This window comes from Lepisosteus platostomus, chromosome 3 (assembly GCF_059453375.1).
Source record: "Lepisosteus platostomus isolate fLepPlt1 chromosome 3, fLepPlt1.hap1, whole genome shotgun sequence".
NCBI lineage: Eukaryota > Metazoa > Chordata > Actinopteri > Semionotiformes > Lepisosteidae > Lepisosteus > Lepisosteus platostomus.
The window spans coordinates 10,521,193-10,540,185 of record NC_142613.1 but is presented as its reverse complement, the minus strand read 5'-3'; the positions used below and the strand labels follow the sequence as shown (position 1 = coordinate 10,540,185).

Below are 18,993 nucleotides of genomic sequence, written 5' to 3'. Positions count from 1 at the left end.
TTCTAAGGCACAGTTCTGTTTATTGAATAATGCACAGAAAACAATTCAACACAAAAGAAACCACAGCAATGACAGTGGTGCTTCTAGGATTTGCCTACTCCACAACAATGTCAAAAGATATACAAACCTTAAAAAGTTACAAGTCATACTACAGAACTACATAAGGAAATGGTCCAAAATAGTCTTTTTTTCCATACAAATGAGTAAAAAAAATAAAAAAATAAATCATGAATCCCACTTTAAGTTTGTGCAAGTTTAATTTTAGAAGAAAGAAAACAGGTATTGAACGACTCTTAAAAATGGTGATACCAGAATTGAACTGTAATACAAAAATCACTTCAACACTTGATAAATGTAAACCAGAGCAACAGAACCAGTCTTGCCCACTTTGCTTAATTTGGGTTTATTCAAAACACAAGTTTACATGTGCCACAGCCACAGAAATTGTACTGCAGGCTACAGGTCTAGGCTGGGTCCAATTCAACATCTCTGTAGCTATTGCAGTTGTAACAGTGTGGCTTTATTTAGAAAACAAATTCTTAAAAATAATTTCACCTGGATCCAATGGAAAGTTATCGCCAACAGTTTCAGGATGTAAGAATTTTACATTTTTGAATAACCCAAGCAATTTGACAGCACAAATTTTTCTGACAAAAACGGAAAGTTAGAGATCTTTCATTAGCTCAAATGAAATGAAAGGGCAGAAATTACAAAGCATCTGTGATTAAACTGATTTTTATGGAGTTTCAGACCCCCCCCAAAATCTGATGGATATACAGTATATTAAAAAAAATAGACCTAAATACTGTTCCCCCACCCTCATGTCCAGCATACTGGATCTTACCGCAGTCTGGTATTCCAGTCAATGACAAACAAGCTAAAGACAGCATGGGAAACCAACACAAAAACAACCTCCATCTGTAAATCTCCCTGTTTCATTGAGGCAAGAATACAGGTAATTTTTTTAACCTCTGTATTGCCATTCCACTCTACTGTTAATCCATTGACTTCCATTTATTAAATGATGCATTTGCATCACTACTTCAGATGAAAAATGTCAGCGTAAAAGCAATGGATCACATCAAATTTTCCTTTTCCCTTATTCTTACTGGGAAAACAAGATCAGGATCAAGATGCCACGGCATCTCATTCTAGCAGATTGGATGCTTGCAGAATCAACAGCACGCACAGCAGTATGGCAACATCTACCATTTTGGTTTGGAGAAATCCTGGTGCAACATCAAGGGAAGAAGTAACCACTTGACATACTTTTCCGTTTATTTCTTTTGTTGGCTTTTGTTTATTTATTTATCTTCCATGTTACACTCCTGAAGAATACATAATTACCAGCAGTATGTCTGTCTGAACTGTAAAATTCAGATCATCGCTCTAACGGTACAAGCCCTAGACTCTCAAGATGACTCGGATCATCTGGCTAGAATAAATGTTACACTACTTATTCAGAAATAGCAATGCAAGTTTGGATGATCTAAATGTCTGCAGAACTGAACAGCTATAAATCACAGCAGGACAGCCACAGTCACACTAATGCAGCCACTCTATTACACGGTCATCATACAGTACTTGTGTGCAACTGAGTAGCTCTCTTCCTCAGCGGTGTTACTGGCTGAAGCTGATAACAGACTTTATGGGGTGTTTAAGCTGATACATGACTGGACCCATATGTTCCAGTATATCACAGTATTTTAACAATACATGGATATTACTGTAAACACTCCTGCTTTGCACAGTATAGAATACTTTGATTTTTAAAAACTGTATTTATGGGCACTTGTATATGCACATGAAATACACTGCTGCATGAAAAGTATTTGTCACTAACACTGTTAATTGTAAGCAGCCCTGTCTGACTGAGGTCATTTTAAAATGTTTTTGTGCACACTATCAAAGAATACTAAAAACTACCTCTTTACTCTGAATTAACCCTGCACCATATATTCTAAAAGGCTTGAAACAGCTGTACAGAACAGTGCTTACACAATGGAGGCATTTATTACTGCAGTAATAATTTTGAAGTCATATTGGTCAGACACAGGTGTGCACACATGGCAAGCTTATTCACCCTGTGCAACAATTTTTATAACAAGCTGAAACGTCAGCTGTATGGGTTTGGTGCACAATTGCGAGAGGGATTTTAAAATGAAAGTTTTTGCAAGATAGAGCTGTGCATCACTGCACTGTTCTTCTTTATTGTGTAATTTTATCAGGTACATCAATCGAGAAATTCTTCTCTTTTACAAATGACAACCTGGAGCCCCCAGGATGTTCACTGAAATTATGAAAGTACCTTGCTCAAGACTACAACAGCACAGTCTCAGCCGGCATCTGATCTCAAATATCATCCAGTCAGGAGTCCAAAGCCCTAACAGCTACTTAGCTTACCTCCCTTTTATTTTTCATGTTGCTTAAAAAAAGGTTTGGGCAGTAACCTCAGAACGAGCTATCTAAACGCCTTATGGTCCCTTTTTATGTTGCCATCTTTAACTGGATTTTAAGCCAATGTAGTCAAAAACAAGATAGAGAGCTGTAAACTCCACTGTTTTCTCTTTGTAGCATTAAAGATCTTAATCATAACAACTTAAAGAAAACAAAAGAAGAATAAACGGTTTCCTAAAAAAAATTTAAAACATCCCCCTAAACTTATAAAGATGTCATAATTATAAGTTTAAAGACAGGTAGTTCCTTATATGCTGAAAAGGAAAAATTACTAGTACATTTTGTATATTTTCTTATTATAACATTTAACCAATTCAAAATAACTGAAATACAAGTGATTACCACATTTATTTTGAAATGTGGTATTTACTTATAGGGCAGTGTTCATTTCAAATGTGACAGCATGGCATAATAACAAGTGTACATTAATTTGATGTAATTAAATGTTCCTTTTTTATGAACAATTATGAATAACCCAAACCCAGTTATAGTTTGTTAATATTGCTTTCAAGTATCATAGTTTACAACTATTAGGCACTATAGCTAGGAAAATGACTGATAAAAAAACAGATATATTTATTAAAAAAACTATACTCTGTTCAGATTTAAAATGTTATAACGAAGCAGCCTTATTTAGTATAATAAACTGATTTTAATACTAATTTAATAAAACAAACTTAATTCTAAAAATTTTATTCAGCATGTTTTGGTCATTCATTTTTAAAATTATAAAGAGTTCAATGAAACTGAATAGTCATTCTGAAAAGTATGTTAAATTTTGAATATTAATGAGCTTAGTAAAGCTACTTTGTTATTGTTTAGAACACAGTCAAACATAAATAAACCACTTGTTAGTAAATGTGTTTATATTGACTACATCAAATGGACTATATTGCCAAAATTCTGAAAAAGATACTCCTTTAAAAAATAGTACAACCAATACTTTCAAAAACATGTTAAACCAAAATTGTTTAGATTTTTTTCAAAAGTATAAAGGCATGAAAAAAGAAAATAATAAAGATGTATAATTAGTTGGGGGTACAGGGAACATCTTTGTAGACCATTATAAACCCATAAAGCTGACAGTCTTTTTAAAGTGCTACTTCTTGTCAATTCTAAAAGATGTCTTTTATAAAATACTCATTACCAACATGCACCGTTTCTTAATTTGAAAACTTAGACCATACTGTATGTAACACTTAACAACCAGTAACCTGAGTTTGAGTCGGGCAAAGAAAAGCACTGCGTAAAATACATGAAGAACAGAAAAACGAACATATCTGAAGATCATACAGAACTACTGGCACGCCAAATATTTAACTCTAGGCTGCAATCTTAACAGATCTGTAATCCAAGCAGCTCACTGCTTTCTGGTCTTACCTTTGTCACAAGAGTCAATAAGGGTCCCTTGAACTGTACCTTTTCAACCTAGCAACAAAAGGCTTAAAAGTTTTACAGAAAGTATGGTCCAAGAGGCCTCCGAACTGGCTCAATAGGTAAGGCTAATTGATGAGCATGGGTGGAGTGCTATGATTACAGATCTGGGCCTGGGGCATATGACCAGGACTGCAGTGCACAATTGGCTGAGCATCTCCGAGATTAAAGTGGGATTAATTGGTCCCTCTTGTTTCTTGGAGATGCCAGTGGCCTCCTGGGAAGCACGCAGCGCTGTTGGTGAGAAGCATGCTTCTGCTCCACTCAGCACTGAACGCTCAGCTCAGGTGCGACGCAGCCTGTATTGCCTGTGGCGTGTTAAAAGTGGAGCTGCTCAAAGGTGGGCAAGAGTCAGTCTACACTTCCTCACTCTCCCCCGTGTGTGGAGAAAGGGTTTTGCAGCTGCAAGCAGAAACGTGAGAAATATACATTTGGCTTTTCCAATCCCGGTGATTATAACAAAAATAATTGGCGATTTTACATTTAAAGTACAGCCCTTGAAAGAGGAAGTCTCAATATGAAGGTATAGTAACTGGTTGCTCTTAGCTATTTTTACATCTGTCATCCACTAAATCCAGGCCCGTTCAGATTTAACCTCAAGGTTAAGTTTTTGATGCTTATTAAAATGTTCCAGGAAATTAAAATCTGGATTTTCCCTGAAAAGATAAAAAGATCAGCTATGGGAACCTATAAACTTCTATTGTATATTACATCTATCTGAAAAAAAAAAGAACTAATCTCAAAGAGAACATTTTTGAGAGATCAGGTCATACATTTGTAACATAATAATATCACACATAATATGAGCTCTGTTGAAGTTTGAGAAAGAGGAAAAGAAAAGCTAGACATAAAGAGACTAATTTCCCATTGTGGGCAAACAGAGTAGAATTACCATCCGATTCATTTATTATTGAGTGGGTAGTTTTGCCCAGAGTGGAAACTTAGAGCAGAAAGAGAGATAAAGCCATAAAAAGAGGGATGAGTGCAGGATACATAGATTTGTGCAATGGAGTCCCAGTGTGCTGCAGTCCACAGCCTAAGCCTGTCTCCTCTATCTGTCCTTGGAGCCCAGCTTCTCAATCAGGTCCTGGAGTGGGGCCAGCTCCCTGCGGTCAATCAGGTTGAACTCCTGCAGGAAGGAGAAAATGAGGAGCAGCACTAAGGGATAACACTGAAATCCAGACAGAGGGTATCCCGATTTGAAAGGGTCGTGGCAGGAAAAGATTGGGAACATAAACGTAACACTTGCCGTTTACACTCGTGGAGTTCAATAATGTATATATTTGCATTTCTGCAGTGCATACCCTCTAGTTTTCCGGTGCACCACACGAATGCAGCATTTCTAACTGGTAATAGGTTTATTTCGTGCTAAAAAGAGAAGAAAGATAATAGAATGTTTCGGCTTTTTCAGGAGTAAGGGCACACACCTGAAAAAGGCTCCACGGCCGAAACGTTGCGTTTTCTTTCTTCCCATTTCTAACTGGTGAATCGAAATCAATATGCGAATAATATGCAGAACCAGAAAGAGGGGGCATAAAATGCTAGTGTGACAAAATGGCTGGGCTTGAGGGTTCTCCTCTGGTGTTATTCCATGCGCAGAGCGGGATGGTGTTAAGTTAACTTAGCAGCTCCGACAAGATTTTATTGAATTGGAGGTCTCCGTTACAATCAGATCCTTAATTACATCACTAAATTAATTAAATAGTTTGGGAACTCTGGTAGTTTAACTGCTTCCCTGGTCAGGGAATGGTCTCTATCACAGGCAATGGCTTTCTGTGATCACTGTCTTAGCTGGGTTACCTGCACAAAGAAGATGAAGTGTTTGAAAGAGGTGTTGAGATGTGCCTCTTCCTGCAACTGCATCACAGAGTCGAAGTGCTGGTGATAGATGTGGGCATAGACTCTGAACAGGCGCTTCAGGATGGTCTTTGCCACTGACATGAAGTTCTTAGGGAAAGGCACACCTGGAAACAAGAGGCAAGAGGATCTGACAACCTGGGAGAAGTGGGGATTTTAAAAGGGTCCAGTTCATAAGATCTGACTGTACTTTGACAAGACGCCATTTATTCTGCATTAAACATTCACACACAATTCAGTCAGCACTGCAGACAACCCAAGTAGCTCTCATAACTAAATAAGTTGTAACTCTGGGAGCTGTGCTTGCCTATCTTAGATGGAAAGAGGGTCTCATCATCCAGCTGGTCCTGCACCCAGGTCATCAGGTAATCGATGTACTTGGGTGCTGAGCACTTGATCGGCTTCTTGATGTTGGTGCCATCAGCCCAGTGGTACTCATATCTGAAAATGGGAGAATGGTGGAAGAGAGAGAGAGAAGATTACATTAACCAGCATAACACACTTAATCACAAATTTTTAATGCCATGGTAATATTCAAAGAAATACATTATCAAGTATCATACAGTAACAGGCAAAGATAAATGATCCTTTTACCACCAACAACAGAAAATGTCTTTAAATTAAGATTAGAACTTGTAACTAAACCTGCCTTTAATCTAAGAAAATACAATATTAACCTCAAAGGGGAATTACAGAACTACAGCCTGCACAAGTATTATTTGATTTCTAAAGAGACGTGGAAAAATCAACATTACCTGTTTTTGATTACTTAATTCCAATCACATTGATTCTGGCCAGAGAGCAGGTTGTTTCCTGCACAATGCTGATCACGTATGTGATTCTGTATTGAATTAAGACAGTAATCTCGACCCTGGACCTAAAAAGTATATTGACAGGAAGCCACAGCAGGCACTCTTCCTCTAGATTAGATATTAAAATAGCTGTTTAAATACAGAACAGTAGTAGGTAGACAGGAAGTGTTTAAGGCAACAGTAGCTCACTGTACTGTTAATTGAGCACTAATAAAATGCAAAGTAAAAGAATAGCATTAAAGCAGTGTTATTCTCACGGGTACAGGAGACCAAGGGTTTTAGAGGGTTTTACTGTACTTCAAACTGTAAATGACTTAAATGATGCAGATCTTTGCCAACAGGGACCTTTTAAGTCGTTCCCCCCAACTTGAAATTGCCCATTGTAAATGAATTCAAATCAAACCATGGGAGTGATAAAATGTGAACACACTATCCTCTGAAACATGCTTGGACATCTTCAGGAAACAGTACTGATAGGCTTTCTTTATGATAACATTATAAGCACACAGGTGCCCAGACAATCACAGGAGTACATTGTGCATAATGCCTGAAGTTGCCTGAAGTCCTAATCTAAGCTGATGGCCTGTTTGGCACTACTGTTGGGTAAAACTTATTATGAAACATTACAGGTTTTCTAAGCTACAGGTGTGCAATTTTGAGCTTAGTTTTGTGTACAATGGTTTGCCTACCAGAGACAGAGAACAGGTTTGTTTTCCCTACCTGGGGCCAGCAGACATCACTGCACAGCTGATCTCTGTGCAGAACTCTGTAATGGTGCCGTAGAGCATGTTGATCTGGTTGAAGAAATCCACAGCTGCAACACACAGAAGGTACATTAATACAAAACTAAAATAATTGAAGCAACCTAATGATTATCCTGACTTTTCATCTTGAGCAGAGGCTGTTGTACTGTATAAAGCAACTTACAGAAACTATACATGAAGCAATACACCACCAACTGCAGCTAAAGAAGTATCACTTCCCATAGGACTTTACTTTTACATCAAATTCAAGTAACAAAAAAGAGGTGAATAACTTCATCAATACAAAATACCCTATGGAGTCAGCTATTAAAACACACTTACTAGCAAGCTCTTTATTCTCTCAACCAGAGTCTCCGACCAATAGACCACTTAAGATTCTTAAAGAACCCCATTCACAACTGAATTGCGCTTCAATGTAACCAAAAAGAAAGTTCAGTATCACAAGCTCAGCAGAGAATATGGTTTACTTTGACTTGGGTCGCCATGTACCAGTCATTTACAGTACAAACTTTAAGATATAAATTCAATTTCAAAATAGAAATTAAAAGCGTGAATGGTATTTAACGAGATCAAACAACGCAGAGGGAAAACAGCAGATTTTTCTAGGAGCAGGGCAAGTTTTCTCTGACTATAACACTGTTAAATTTTTCACTGTTTCAGGTAATGGGAAAGACACCTCTGGTTCTCTAGAGCATCTTAAACAGGACGAATCTGTTACCCATCAAATATAGGACCTAAACAAAGCCCTACTAGTCATGACTTTTCCAGTCCTGTTATTCTTTCAAAAATGCCTTGCACAAAGTGGTTTTTGACTAAAATTAATCCGATAAAGCAGAGTTGAGGTGGGAATAAGAATAAGAAACATCAGCCTAGGTGAATCAAGGTTGCCCATACCTGGTCCACTCCAACAAAATATCAGATTTACAACTAGTGCTTGAAGGGGAACAGGAGTCCCAATTTCTCAGATCGGTTATTAAATCTTGGCAATAGAAAATTCATTGACTTTACATAACAAAAATGACAAAACTTCATATAAAAGCACAAAATCGTTAACTTTGCAAAAGTACGGCAAGTCGCCCTGTTGATGCAACTCGCATTCAAGTTCCCACGAACTGCCTGGGGATACGGCCCTTCCTGCTCACTAGTCTCCTTAATGAATAATGTAATGTGATGTACGAGTGTATAAATACAGGTTGTGCAGCAGACATTTCCCTGCAAAAATGTTCCAAAGTGATCTGCATGCAGAGCTAACAAGTAGTATCTGTCGCAAAGCCGCCTCGAAATTGAAAGCAATACTCCTATCGGATTAAAAGAGATGCATTCACAAGCCTGTTGTTTACAATGTCATAGGGCCACGCATGTCACCATATGTTTTGTTGCCTCATTCTGAATCGCTGCACATACCTGGAAATTTTGTTATGCAAATTGCAGGTTTTACAGGTTACACTAACATGTTACTTTTATTATGGTTTGAAATGCAGTCATCAATGGTGATTCTTTCTAAACCCGAAATATGAAAATAGGTTTGCAGTTTCCCTTTAATTATAGCCAGCAGCCATATCGCCCTGCAACTCACAACTGGCAGCCCACTGAAGCTCAGCAGTGTGAGCCTGTTCAGTACCTGGATGGGAGACCTCCTGGGAAAAACTAAGGTTGCTGCTGGAAGAGGTGTTAGTGGGGCCAGCAGGGGGTGCTCACCCTGCGGTCTATGTGGGACCTAATGCCCCAGCATAGTGATGGAGACACTATATAGTAATAAGGCATCGTCCTTCGGATGTGACGTAAAATAGAGGTCCTGAGTCTCTGTGGTCATTAAAAATCCCAGGGCGTTTCTCGAAAAGAGTAGGGGTGTAATCCCGGTGTCCTGGCCAAAATTCCCATTGGCCCTTATCAATCATGGCCTCCTAATAATCCCCCTCTATGAATTGGTTTCATCACTCTGTTCTCCTCCCCATTGATAGCTGATGTGTTATATACAGTGCCTTGCGAAAGTATTCGGCCCCCTTGAACTTTTCAACCTTTTGCCACATTTCAGGCTTCAAACATAAAGATATAATTTTTTTATTTTATGTGAAGAATCACCAACAAGTGGGACACAATTGTGAAGTGGAACGAAATCTATTGGATTTTTGAAACTTTTTTAACTAATAAAAAAATGAAAAGTGGGGCGTGCAAAATTATTCGGCCCCCTTGCCTTAATACTTTGTAGAGCCACCTTTTGCTGCGATTACAGCTGCAAGTCGCTTGGGGTATGTCTCTATCAGTTTTGCACATCGAGAGACTGAAATTCTTGCCCATTCTTCCTTGCAAAACAGCTCGAGCTCAGTGAGGTTGGATGGAGAGCGTTTGTGAACAACAGTTTTCAGCTCTTTCCACAGATTCTCGATTGGATTCAGGTCTGGACTTTGACTTGGCCATTCAAACACCTGGATACGTTTATTTGTGAACCATTCCTTTGTAGATTTTGCTGTATGTTTGGGATCATTGTCTTGTTGGAAGATAAATCTCCGTCCCAGTTTCAGGTCTTTTGCAGACTCCAACAGGTTTTCATCCAGAATGGTCCTGTATTTGGCTGCATCCATCTTCCCCTCAATTTTAACCATCTTCCCTGTCCCTGCTGAAGAAAAGCAGGCCCAAACCATGATGCTGCCACCACCATGTTTGACAGTGGGGATGGTGTGTTGAGGGTGATGAGCTGTGTTGCTTTTACGCCAAACATATCATTTTGCATTGTGGCCAAAAAGTTCGATTTTGGTTTCATCTGACCAGAGCACCTTCTTCCACATGTTTGGGGTGTCTCCCAGGTGGCTTGTGGCAAACTTTAGACGAGACTTTTTATGGATATCTTTGAGAAATGGCTTTCTTCTTGCCACTCTTCCATAAAGGCCAGATTTGTGCAGTGTAAGACTGATTGTTGTCCTATGGACAGACTCTCCCACCTCAGCTGTAGTTCTCTGCAGTTCATCCAGAGTGATCATGGGCCTCTTGGCTGCATCTCTGATCAGTCTTCTCCTTGTCTGAGCTGAAAGTTTAGAGGGACGGCCAGGTCTTGGTAGATTTGCAGTGGTCTGATACTCCTTCCATTTCAAGATGATCGCTTGCACAGTGCTCCTTGGGATGTTTGAAGCTTGGGAAATCTTTTTGTATCCAAATCCGGCTTTAAACTTCTCCACAACAGTATTACGGACCTGCCTGGTGTGTTCCTTGGTCTTCATGATGCTCTCTGCGCTTTCAACAGAACCTTGAGACTATCACAGAGCAGGTGCATTTATACAGAGACTTGATTACACACAGGTGGATTCTATTTATCACCATCAGTCATTTAGGACAACATTGGATCATTCAGAGATCCTCGCTGAACTTCTGGAGTGAGTTTGCTGCACTGAAAGTAAAGGGGCCGAATAATTTTGCACGCCCCACTTTTCATTTTTTTATTAGTTAAAAAAGTTTCAAAAATCCAATAGATTTCGTTCCACTTCACAATTGTGTCCCACTTGTTGGTGATTCTTCACATAAAATAAAAAATTTATATCTTTATGTTTGAAGCCTGAAATGTGGCAAAAGGTTGAAAAGTTCAAGGGGGCCGAATACTTTCGCAAGGCACTGTAGCTCTGGCGCACTATGGCTGCTGTCGAATCATCCAGATATGGCTGCACATTGGTGGTGGTGGAGGGGAGTCCCCATTACCCGTGAAGCTCTTTGAGTGGAGTGTGCAGAAAAGCGTTATATAAATAATAATTGCTTACATTTATATAGCGCTGTTCTGGACACACTCCACATGTAAGCAATTATTATTATTATTATTATTATTATTATTCAAGGAACCTTCTGCACTAGCGGCAGGGTAAATTAAGTTCTTAAAGTCCAGATTGATCTGGACTTGGTTCTTGCCATGGTTCTTGGTAAAGCCAAGACTGGGTGGAAGAGCCACTATTACGGTCAGCCTGACTGAGTCATTAATGGTAGATGCACCAAACTGCTCCAATCAAGCCCATACTATAGTTTCAACAGGTAATGAAGAGTTAGAAGGAAAAGTGTGCATTCTCTTGGCCAAAGGAGGTCACAAAAATAGATTCTCAAAGTAGTATGCAGGTACTCACAGAAAATGAGAAGTAATTAACAAACCCATGTACAAGTACTATAAAAGCAAAGAGTCCTCTGGATTAATTATGAGCACCATCGGGCCAGACATGCTGGGAATCTTAAGAAGATTCCACAGAAAATACTAAACAAAAATATATTTTATTACTGCAACAAACAAAAGGATTGTCAGGGACAAAGTAAAATATATCTGTGACAATAACTTGAAATATCCAGACAATTAAATGGAATAGGCTGATCTACACTATCTCACTCATGTGTTCACTACGGACGAAGTCAACATTTCTCAGGCAGCAGAAGGACAATGTTCTCTATTAAACAGTCTCAGCAAAGAAGAGTCAGAAGCGTTTCAGGTACCAGATGCACTCAAGATTAATAAATCCTTAAAGCTCAATGGTATTTTACCAATTGTACTGAAGTAAACAAGATGTTATTGAGAAGCCATTGATGCAACTCTTCCAATAGTCACCTAAGACAGGAGTAAAACTCATGGACTGAGAACTACTAATGTATTGTCCATCCATAGATTTCCTGTTTGATTTCCTCTACATGTTCAGTAAGAATAACTAGATACATTCCAGGGCTTAAGGGAACGTCCTTCTCTGGAACACAACCCTTCTAGCCTTGAACAGAGAAGAATACAAGGGGACGTTATGTAGGTATTCACATCCCTAAAAAGCCCTGACAAAGACGACCCCGGTGGATTTCTTCAGAGCAAGCACCGAAACTCGAATGAGAGGACACAAAGGGGAAACGATGCACAAGCGCATTTAAAACTCAGAACAGGAGGCTTGTCTTTACACAAAGAGTTGTGGGAGTCTGGAACAGACTGCCCAGGCGTGCTGTGGAAACCCATCCACTGGCTTCTTTCAACTAAGGTCTGGACGAGATCCACTGGCTACTAACGACCACACAGGTTAGACCTCTCGTTTCTAAGTGGCCTCGCGCGCCGAGGTACTGACTGTTGACGGCGATCCACTCGTTGAGGTCCTCGCCCTCGGGCAGCATGACGGCCTGCCGCAGGTTCCCGCTGCCCAGCGTGGCCTCCGCATGCTTCAGCAGCTCGTACTGGTGCGAGCCCTCCGGGATGTTCTTCTTGGGCTTGAAGGTCTTGGAGGAGCGGCTGCCGCTGTGGCAGAAAAGAGGAGAACCCCGTTACGGAAACGAAGTTTCGGGTCAAGTCGTTACTTCGTAGAGCGTGCTTTCACCACCCACCACAGCAACCGGGGCGACCTTCACAATGTCTCGTTAATGGCTCTCCCATTGTGTAAGAAAAGCCATGGGGAAGTGTCTTTATAAAAATCTGTGATCAGGTAGACTGTAATAGGGGGTTAGAAACAACGTTTAGGCTTCAAGTGTGAAGACACCCGAAGAAGGCTCCACAGCCAACACATTGAGTTTCTTTTCTTCTCTTTCCAGCATGGAGAAATGCTTTACTTGTTCCTTTTGCAGCCTCCGCATGCTGATGCAGCCACTAGCTTGAACCTTAGCAGGAGATGTCAAGGACTTGGAAACCATTCTAACCGGCTCCAAGCTGAGCTGCTCTGACTTCCAAAAAAAAGATAAGTAACGAAGTACTGCGGACTAAACTCAACTTTTCTTCGCTCGATGACCTCAGGTTTCCTCAAAAGCTCATCCTTTTGTATTCTAGTTCTGCAAAATCACAAGGCTGGATGTTTTATCGCTGAAATAGCATTTTGGCTCAAGGCCACCAAGAAGCAGGATGTGAAGTGTCATATGATAGCCAAGTTCTCAATTTTCCACTTTTTAACTCGGTCCTAAAAATCATCTTCTACTTAATCATTCGAACAGATATCACCTAATTCTATAAACATATTTGTCATATCATGCCCAAAATGAAAAATACAAGCATGAGCCCCCCCAAAAAAAGCCTTGTTATGGAGGTTGAATACATAAATTATATTTACTGCTGCAACCTTACTTTCAATCTTTTTATTTAACAAACTGCAGTTTGTCCAAAATTCAGCAGCCAGGATCCTGACCAGGTCTAGTGCAAGTGATCACATTACTCCTATCCTGGAGTCCTTGAACTGGCTTCCTGTCAAAATTCTGTATGGACTTTAAAATCCTCATGCTCTACATGGCTTGGCACCTCAGTACCTGTCTGAACTATTATCGCCCTACTCCCCACCTCGCAACCTTCGCTCTTCGAATTCTGCCCTCCTTACTGTCCCCCAAGCCCATCTACATTCTATGGGTGACAGGGCCTTCTCCTGTTATGCCCCCAAGCTCTGGAACTCTCTGCCCAAGGATATCAGAGAGTCACCTTCTCTAAACTCCTTTAAATCCAGACTCAAAACCCTCTTCTTCAGAAAAGCCTTTACTTAACTGGTTCCATTCTTCACCCCTCTGCTTTTCAGAGTACCACCATCCACGGTCTCCTCTGCATATTGTAATTGTGTTTTATGCTTTTTATTTATTGTTGTTCTCATTCTGTAAAGCGCTTTGTGAAGCCACCTTTAAAGACGCTATATAAAATAAAGATTATTATTATTATTATTATTATTATTATTATTATTATTATTATTATTTAAAATACCCCTAAAACTAGTTTGTGAGAAGGGGGGACACCTCAGACTCCAGGTTGTCTAGGGTTCTTCAAAGTATCAGCACCAGAAAAGAGCTGGAGGGAATTTGCAATCTGACATCTGCTTGAATACATTACAGGTCAAAACAAACCCCGCAAACTTAGGTGGACATAAAGTTCCAAATCAATTAAAGTATGGAGTTAAGGCACAGGAATGGAGGCTGAGAGCAAAACTCGAATGCTCACCCGCACCTATGATGCACCTACTACGATGCAAGTATCGAATAAAACCCCTCAGATCACATATCAATGGAATGTATGATGATAAATTCTAGATATACGGTTTCAATTTACTATTACGCGCAGAACTCCCATAATTTTAGTTTATTTCATGTTAATAAGAATGGTAAATGTAATTGACCAGAATTAAATAAATACTGACTTCTTGCCCTCTCCCAAACGGTTTACTTACTTTTTGTCGTTTCTTAAGATTAACTACGACGACATGCTCATTTTTCCGTGGAGGTGGGTAAATTACCAGCAGTTCCGTCTAATTGATCTCTGAGATCACGGATTTTGCAAGGGCTTCTTCAAAAGCTTTGATCGCTAAAATGTTTTCTTTTTTCTCATTGTTTCGAGAAAGCTGAAATAAATCTTTTTTTCGGAGTAGCGGTGGTGGTTATTATATAAGCCGTCTTTTGCGTGTGTGCCAGCAGACTAAGTTAACAACAGAAAAAACACCTCCCCAACTTATTTACGCCATTAGCCATCTGAAGAGGTACAACCTTCGTACCGCACTTCTTGCTTCGTGAAAATAAAGTTTATAATTCGTCGTTTCAGTGGGTAACCATCGATATTTGTGCCAGAGTTTACGGCAATAACAAAGGAAGACTTTTAGACAGCAGAATTGAAACAAAAGTTTAAAATAAAAACGCTTAAACTGAAAACAGGAAGAGATTAACATTTCTCATTCTACTTACAAGAGGAAACTCATTTCCAAGTCCGGATGATTACAACTGTGCCCTCTCCCACTAACGAAGAAAAACAAAAAAAATGGTCGTTGCTTACTTGAAACAATTAAGAATATAAGAGACAAAGGATTCTGAGGGAGTTATATTTTTTTTCTCCACTTCAGACAAATAAAATGAAATATTTAAAAGTGACTCGAAAGACCCTTGTTGCGACTCTCATCGCACTGAAGGGAATCAGACCGCAAGTACAACCGCGATATCGCGAGACTGGCCCTTGAGATGTGCAGAACTGTGCCAAATAACACGCATCTGCTGCCCCCTTCTGGATAATTAGCGCTAAAGTACTGTACAATATTAACTGATTCTCAAAAACACAAGTCGGAGTACTGTACATGTCCATGCGGCGGCAAACTCTGGTTCTGTAGAGCCACAATCCGACAGTTTATATGGGTCACCCTTATGTCATTAGTTTCTAAGTGCTTGGATCAAGTAGTTTAGAGATCGTTTGAAATGAAAAGAGCAAAACCCTGTAGCTCTCAAGCACTGTGGCTGACCATTCCTGACCTAATTGGACCTATTCATGTGCTTCATTGATCAAACCTCGCATGCGTTCCAGGCCTTTACAGAAAGCTGATTTCAATGTGACCAATGAGATCTGCTGGAGTGTGCTTTGCCAAGTGATTTCAAAGTATTTGATGAGACATCAAATTGTAGAAAAATAATAAAACTATTCTAATGTGAATCTATATTGTTTACAGTTTTTGCAAAGAATCAAAACCAGGACATTTCTGTAGATGTGTGAGAAAAATATGAATGAAATTCCCTCCTTGTGTACAGTGTCTGTTGGGTTAGGCTCCAGCCCATTAGGGTGAATTAGAGTAATGAACGTAAAGGTACACCTATCCTTCAAACAAATCTGAGAATGCTCGTCACTGACCGGCAGAAAGAACTAAATCTTTTCAGTCTTGAACAGAGAAGACTACAAGGGGACCCGATGCACAGATTAAAAATCCTCCAAGTCAACGAAGCGGACTTCTCCAAAATGATAAGCGAAACACGAACCGGAGAAACCTCAGAACCTATGTGGAAGTGCAGTTAAAACTGAGAAAAAGACGCTCTACTTCACCCAAAGGCTGAAGTGTGGGGGTATGAAACAAGCTACCCAGCCATGTGGTTGAAACCTATACTTCAGCTTCCTCCAGGAAATGAGATCTGTGGATCAATTAGCAAATACCTCACCATATTGGCTAAACAGGATGAATGCCCTCTTCTCATTTGTGATCTTTCTTATGTTCTTATGTTTATTGCCAGAATGCTACAGTATATGCTGCCTATGAAATTCAAACAAGACTGTTAGTATCCACCATGTACAGAGTTCTCCACCTACATGTGGGAGAGGACATTTCTGAGTTATTCCTGTCCTCAGGGTAAGAGCTGTAATGACATGACCCCAGGAACTCATTGCTGAAAACATCTTAATCACACAACACTTTGAATGGATACATTTTTCCTTAAGTAGGATATTCACTCCAATGTGGTATGTAACACCACATAACTCTAAGAAATATTTCAGGTGGAATTTAAGGAGTAATGTCTCTGAAGAATGTTGCTTGCACTGAAGAGAGTCTAATACAACAATGACTGGTCAAGACAGCAATAGAGAGAGCTGGGGTTACAAAGGTACAGTGTAAATAAGGTCCTATACTTGACTAGATGCTAGTTTGACTTATAATTGTTAGTACAACTAAATCGAACCAAGAAATGCATCAGCTGTCAGGATTTCAAGTGTGCCTTTCAACAAAGTATTGTTCTCCTAAGAGATGTTTACAGCGAACACAAACTGCATTTCCAGCATTCTTTAGGTCAAAAATCAACTACGTAAAAAAGGAGGGAGAGTTAGAATTATAGAAGTCATTAAGAAATAATTAAGATTTTGAAGAAAATTCTTCAAACATCTTTGCCATCCTATTGACAAACAGTGGTGTTTACAGTGAAGGGAGGTGGTGACCAATCTCAAAGTGATCTCTGTAAAGACATACACCATTCAGCTGGGGTTCAGAGTTGCCTGCAGACTACAAAAGGTCACCCTGCATGAGGGTATTTAAGTAATTCACTGCTTTAGCACTCTTGTGGTGCTGTTAACAGAGCACTTTCCACTCCACACAGCAGCCCAAGAGCACAAATCGGTCTCTTCACCTCACCATTCCACTCACTCCTTCAGCACCATGGCAACAGCGCAGAGATGACCCACCACACTTAGGGTCCTACCAAACCCTTCCACAGAAGTGCTGTCTCTTTGCACAACCACACATCACCTACCTCTGAGATGTTCAGAATTTCACCACTCAGGTTTAAACTGAAAGTAGCTAACCAGCTGTTGTGTTTCTGCACTGCACATGTAGGTGAAATTGGCTTGATGCATTGAACAAACAAACCTTCTGCATGTCTGTGTTAAAATGTGTCTTTGAGTAATCTTGTCTTTAGTAAAAACTTGGGGTTATAATAATAATAATAATTGCTTACATTTATATCGCGGTTTTCTGGACACTTCACTCAAAGCGCTTTACTCCCCTCCACCTGGATGATGCGACAGCAGCCATAGTGCGCCAGAATGCTCACCACACATCAGCTATCAGTGGGGAGGAGAGCAGAGTAATGAAACCAATTCATAGATGGGGATTATTAGGAGGCCATGATTGGTAAGGGCCAATGGGAAATTTGGCCAGGACGCCAGGGTTACACCCCTACTCTTTATGAGAATGACCACAGAGAGTCAGGACCTCAGTTTTACGTCTCATCCGAAGGACGGCGCCTGTTTACAGTATAGTGTCCCCGTCACTATACTGGGGCATTAGGACCCACATGGACCACAGGGTGAGCACCCCCTGCTGGCCCCACTAACACCTGGGCGGAGCTGTGGCTCTGTGGCTAAGGATCTGCGCCTGTGACCAGAAGGTTGCCGGTTCAAATCCTGTGGCTGGCAGAGGAATCCTACTCCGTTGGGCCCCTGAGCAAGGCCCTTAACCCCAACTGCTCCAGGGGCGCCGTACAATGGCAGATACCATTGTACAATACCCTGCACTCTGACCCCAAGCTTCTCTCCCTGTCTCTGTGTCTGTGTCTCCCTGGAGAAAAGCTGGGGTATGCGAAAAGACGCATTCCTAATGCAAGAAATTGTATAGGGCTAATAAAGAAACATTAACATTAACCTCTTCCAACAGCAACCACATCCAGGTACTGACCAGGCTAACACCTGCTGAGCTTCAGGGGGCTGCCAGTTGTGAGTCACAGGGTGATATGGCTGCTGGCATTACCACTGGGTTACACAGCTCAGATGTGTTTTAATAGATTCACTGGGACCAAATGATCTAAATCTACTTTACTTGTGTGGGTATCAGAAAATGTCCTGTAATACAATTTGGAAAGGTGGAATGTTAAAATATTTGTATACAAGATTATCTATAGCTTTTGGAAACACGTCACATTTCACAATATCGACAATTGTGAGGGTAACCGTTGTTGCCAAGGCTAGTAAGGTATTTAACACGTAGGTTCCGCTCTGTAAAGAATCGTTCTTAATCCAACTCCTTGACAACAAAATAAAGACCTACTACTGTAAATAAACAGTACATATACTGCAACTTCAGAACACACCTCAGCTATAAAGAACTCTCGACAGATTAATTGAAAACATAGATCGTAGAAATCACCACACGAACTATTAATGGAAGTGTTTAAAGTGAATTGTGTTACAGAATACCTTTTAAAAAGGAAAATAACTATTACATTCGAGAAAACCGCGCTACCGGAACTCCGTACGACTCCCAAGATGCAACGCTCCGCAACAGAACGGAAAAAGGCGGAGTCAAGCGTTCGGTTTCATTAATTATGTTGCGTCATCTTCCGAAACACATGGAAATCTCCTTAGCGGGCGGGAATAGAAATTGAAGGGGCGTGGCTACGAGTGCAACCCTACTCTTCTGAACGGGGGGAGGTGTGGCCCTCTGTGATTGACGTCATAGCATCTGTAAGAGGGAAAAAAATGCTCA

General features: G+C 40.3%; 1 protein-coding gene across 1 annotated transcript; it reads right to left on the bottom strand.

Annotated features, from left to right (window-relative positions):
• mob1a (MOB kinase activator 1A) lies at positions 1–15,208 on the bottom strand. Its single transcript, XM_088624454.1, has 6 exons — positions 14,954–15,208; positions 12,388–12,554; positions 7,281–7,374; positions 6,056–6,189; positions 5,692–5,855; positions 1–5,020 (listed from the first exon to the last, which is right to left on the bottom strand). The coding sequence occupies exons 1-6, from the start codon at positions 14,965–14,967 to the stop codon at positions 4,943–4,945; spliced, it is 651 nt and encodes a 216-aa protein (XP_088480580.1). The 5' UTR covers positions 14,968–15,208; the 3' UTR covers positions 1–4,942.
• Positions 15,209–18,993: the final 3,785 nt, after the last annotated feature.

Coding starts and splice junctions, on each gene's coding strand:
- mob1a (XM_088624454.1), bottom strand. Junction 6,190..7,280: donor GTGATGTCTGCTGGCCCCAG/GTAGGGAAAACA, acceptor TCCCATTTTCAG/ATATGAGTACCACTGGGCTG. Junction 5,856..6,055: donor CCTCTTTCCATCTAAGATAG/GCAAGCACAGCT, acceptor TCTTGTTTCCAG/GTGTGCCTTTCCCTAAGAAC.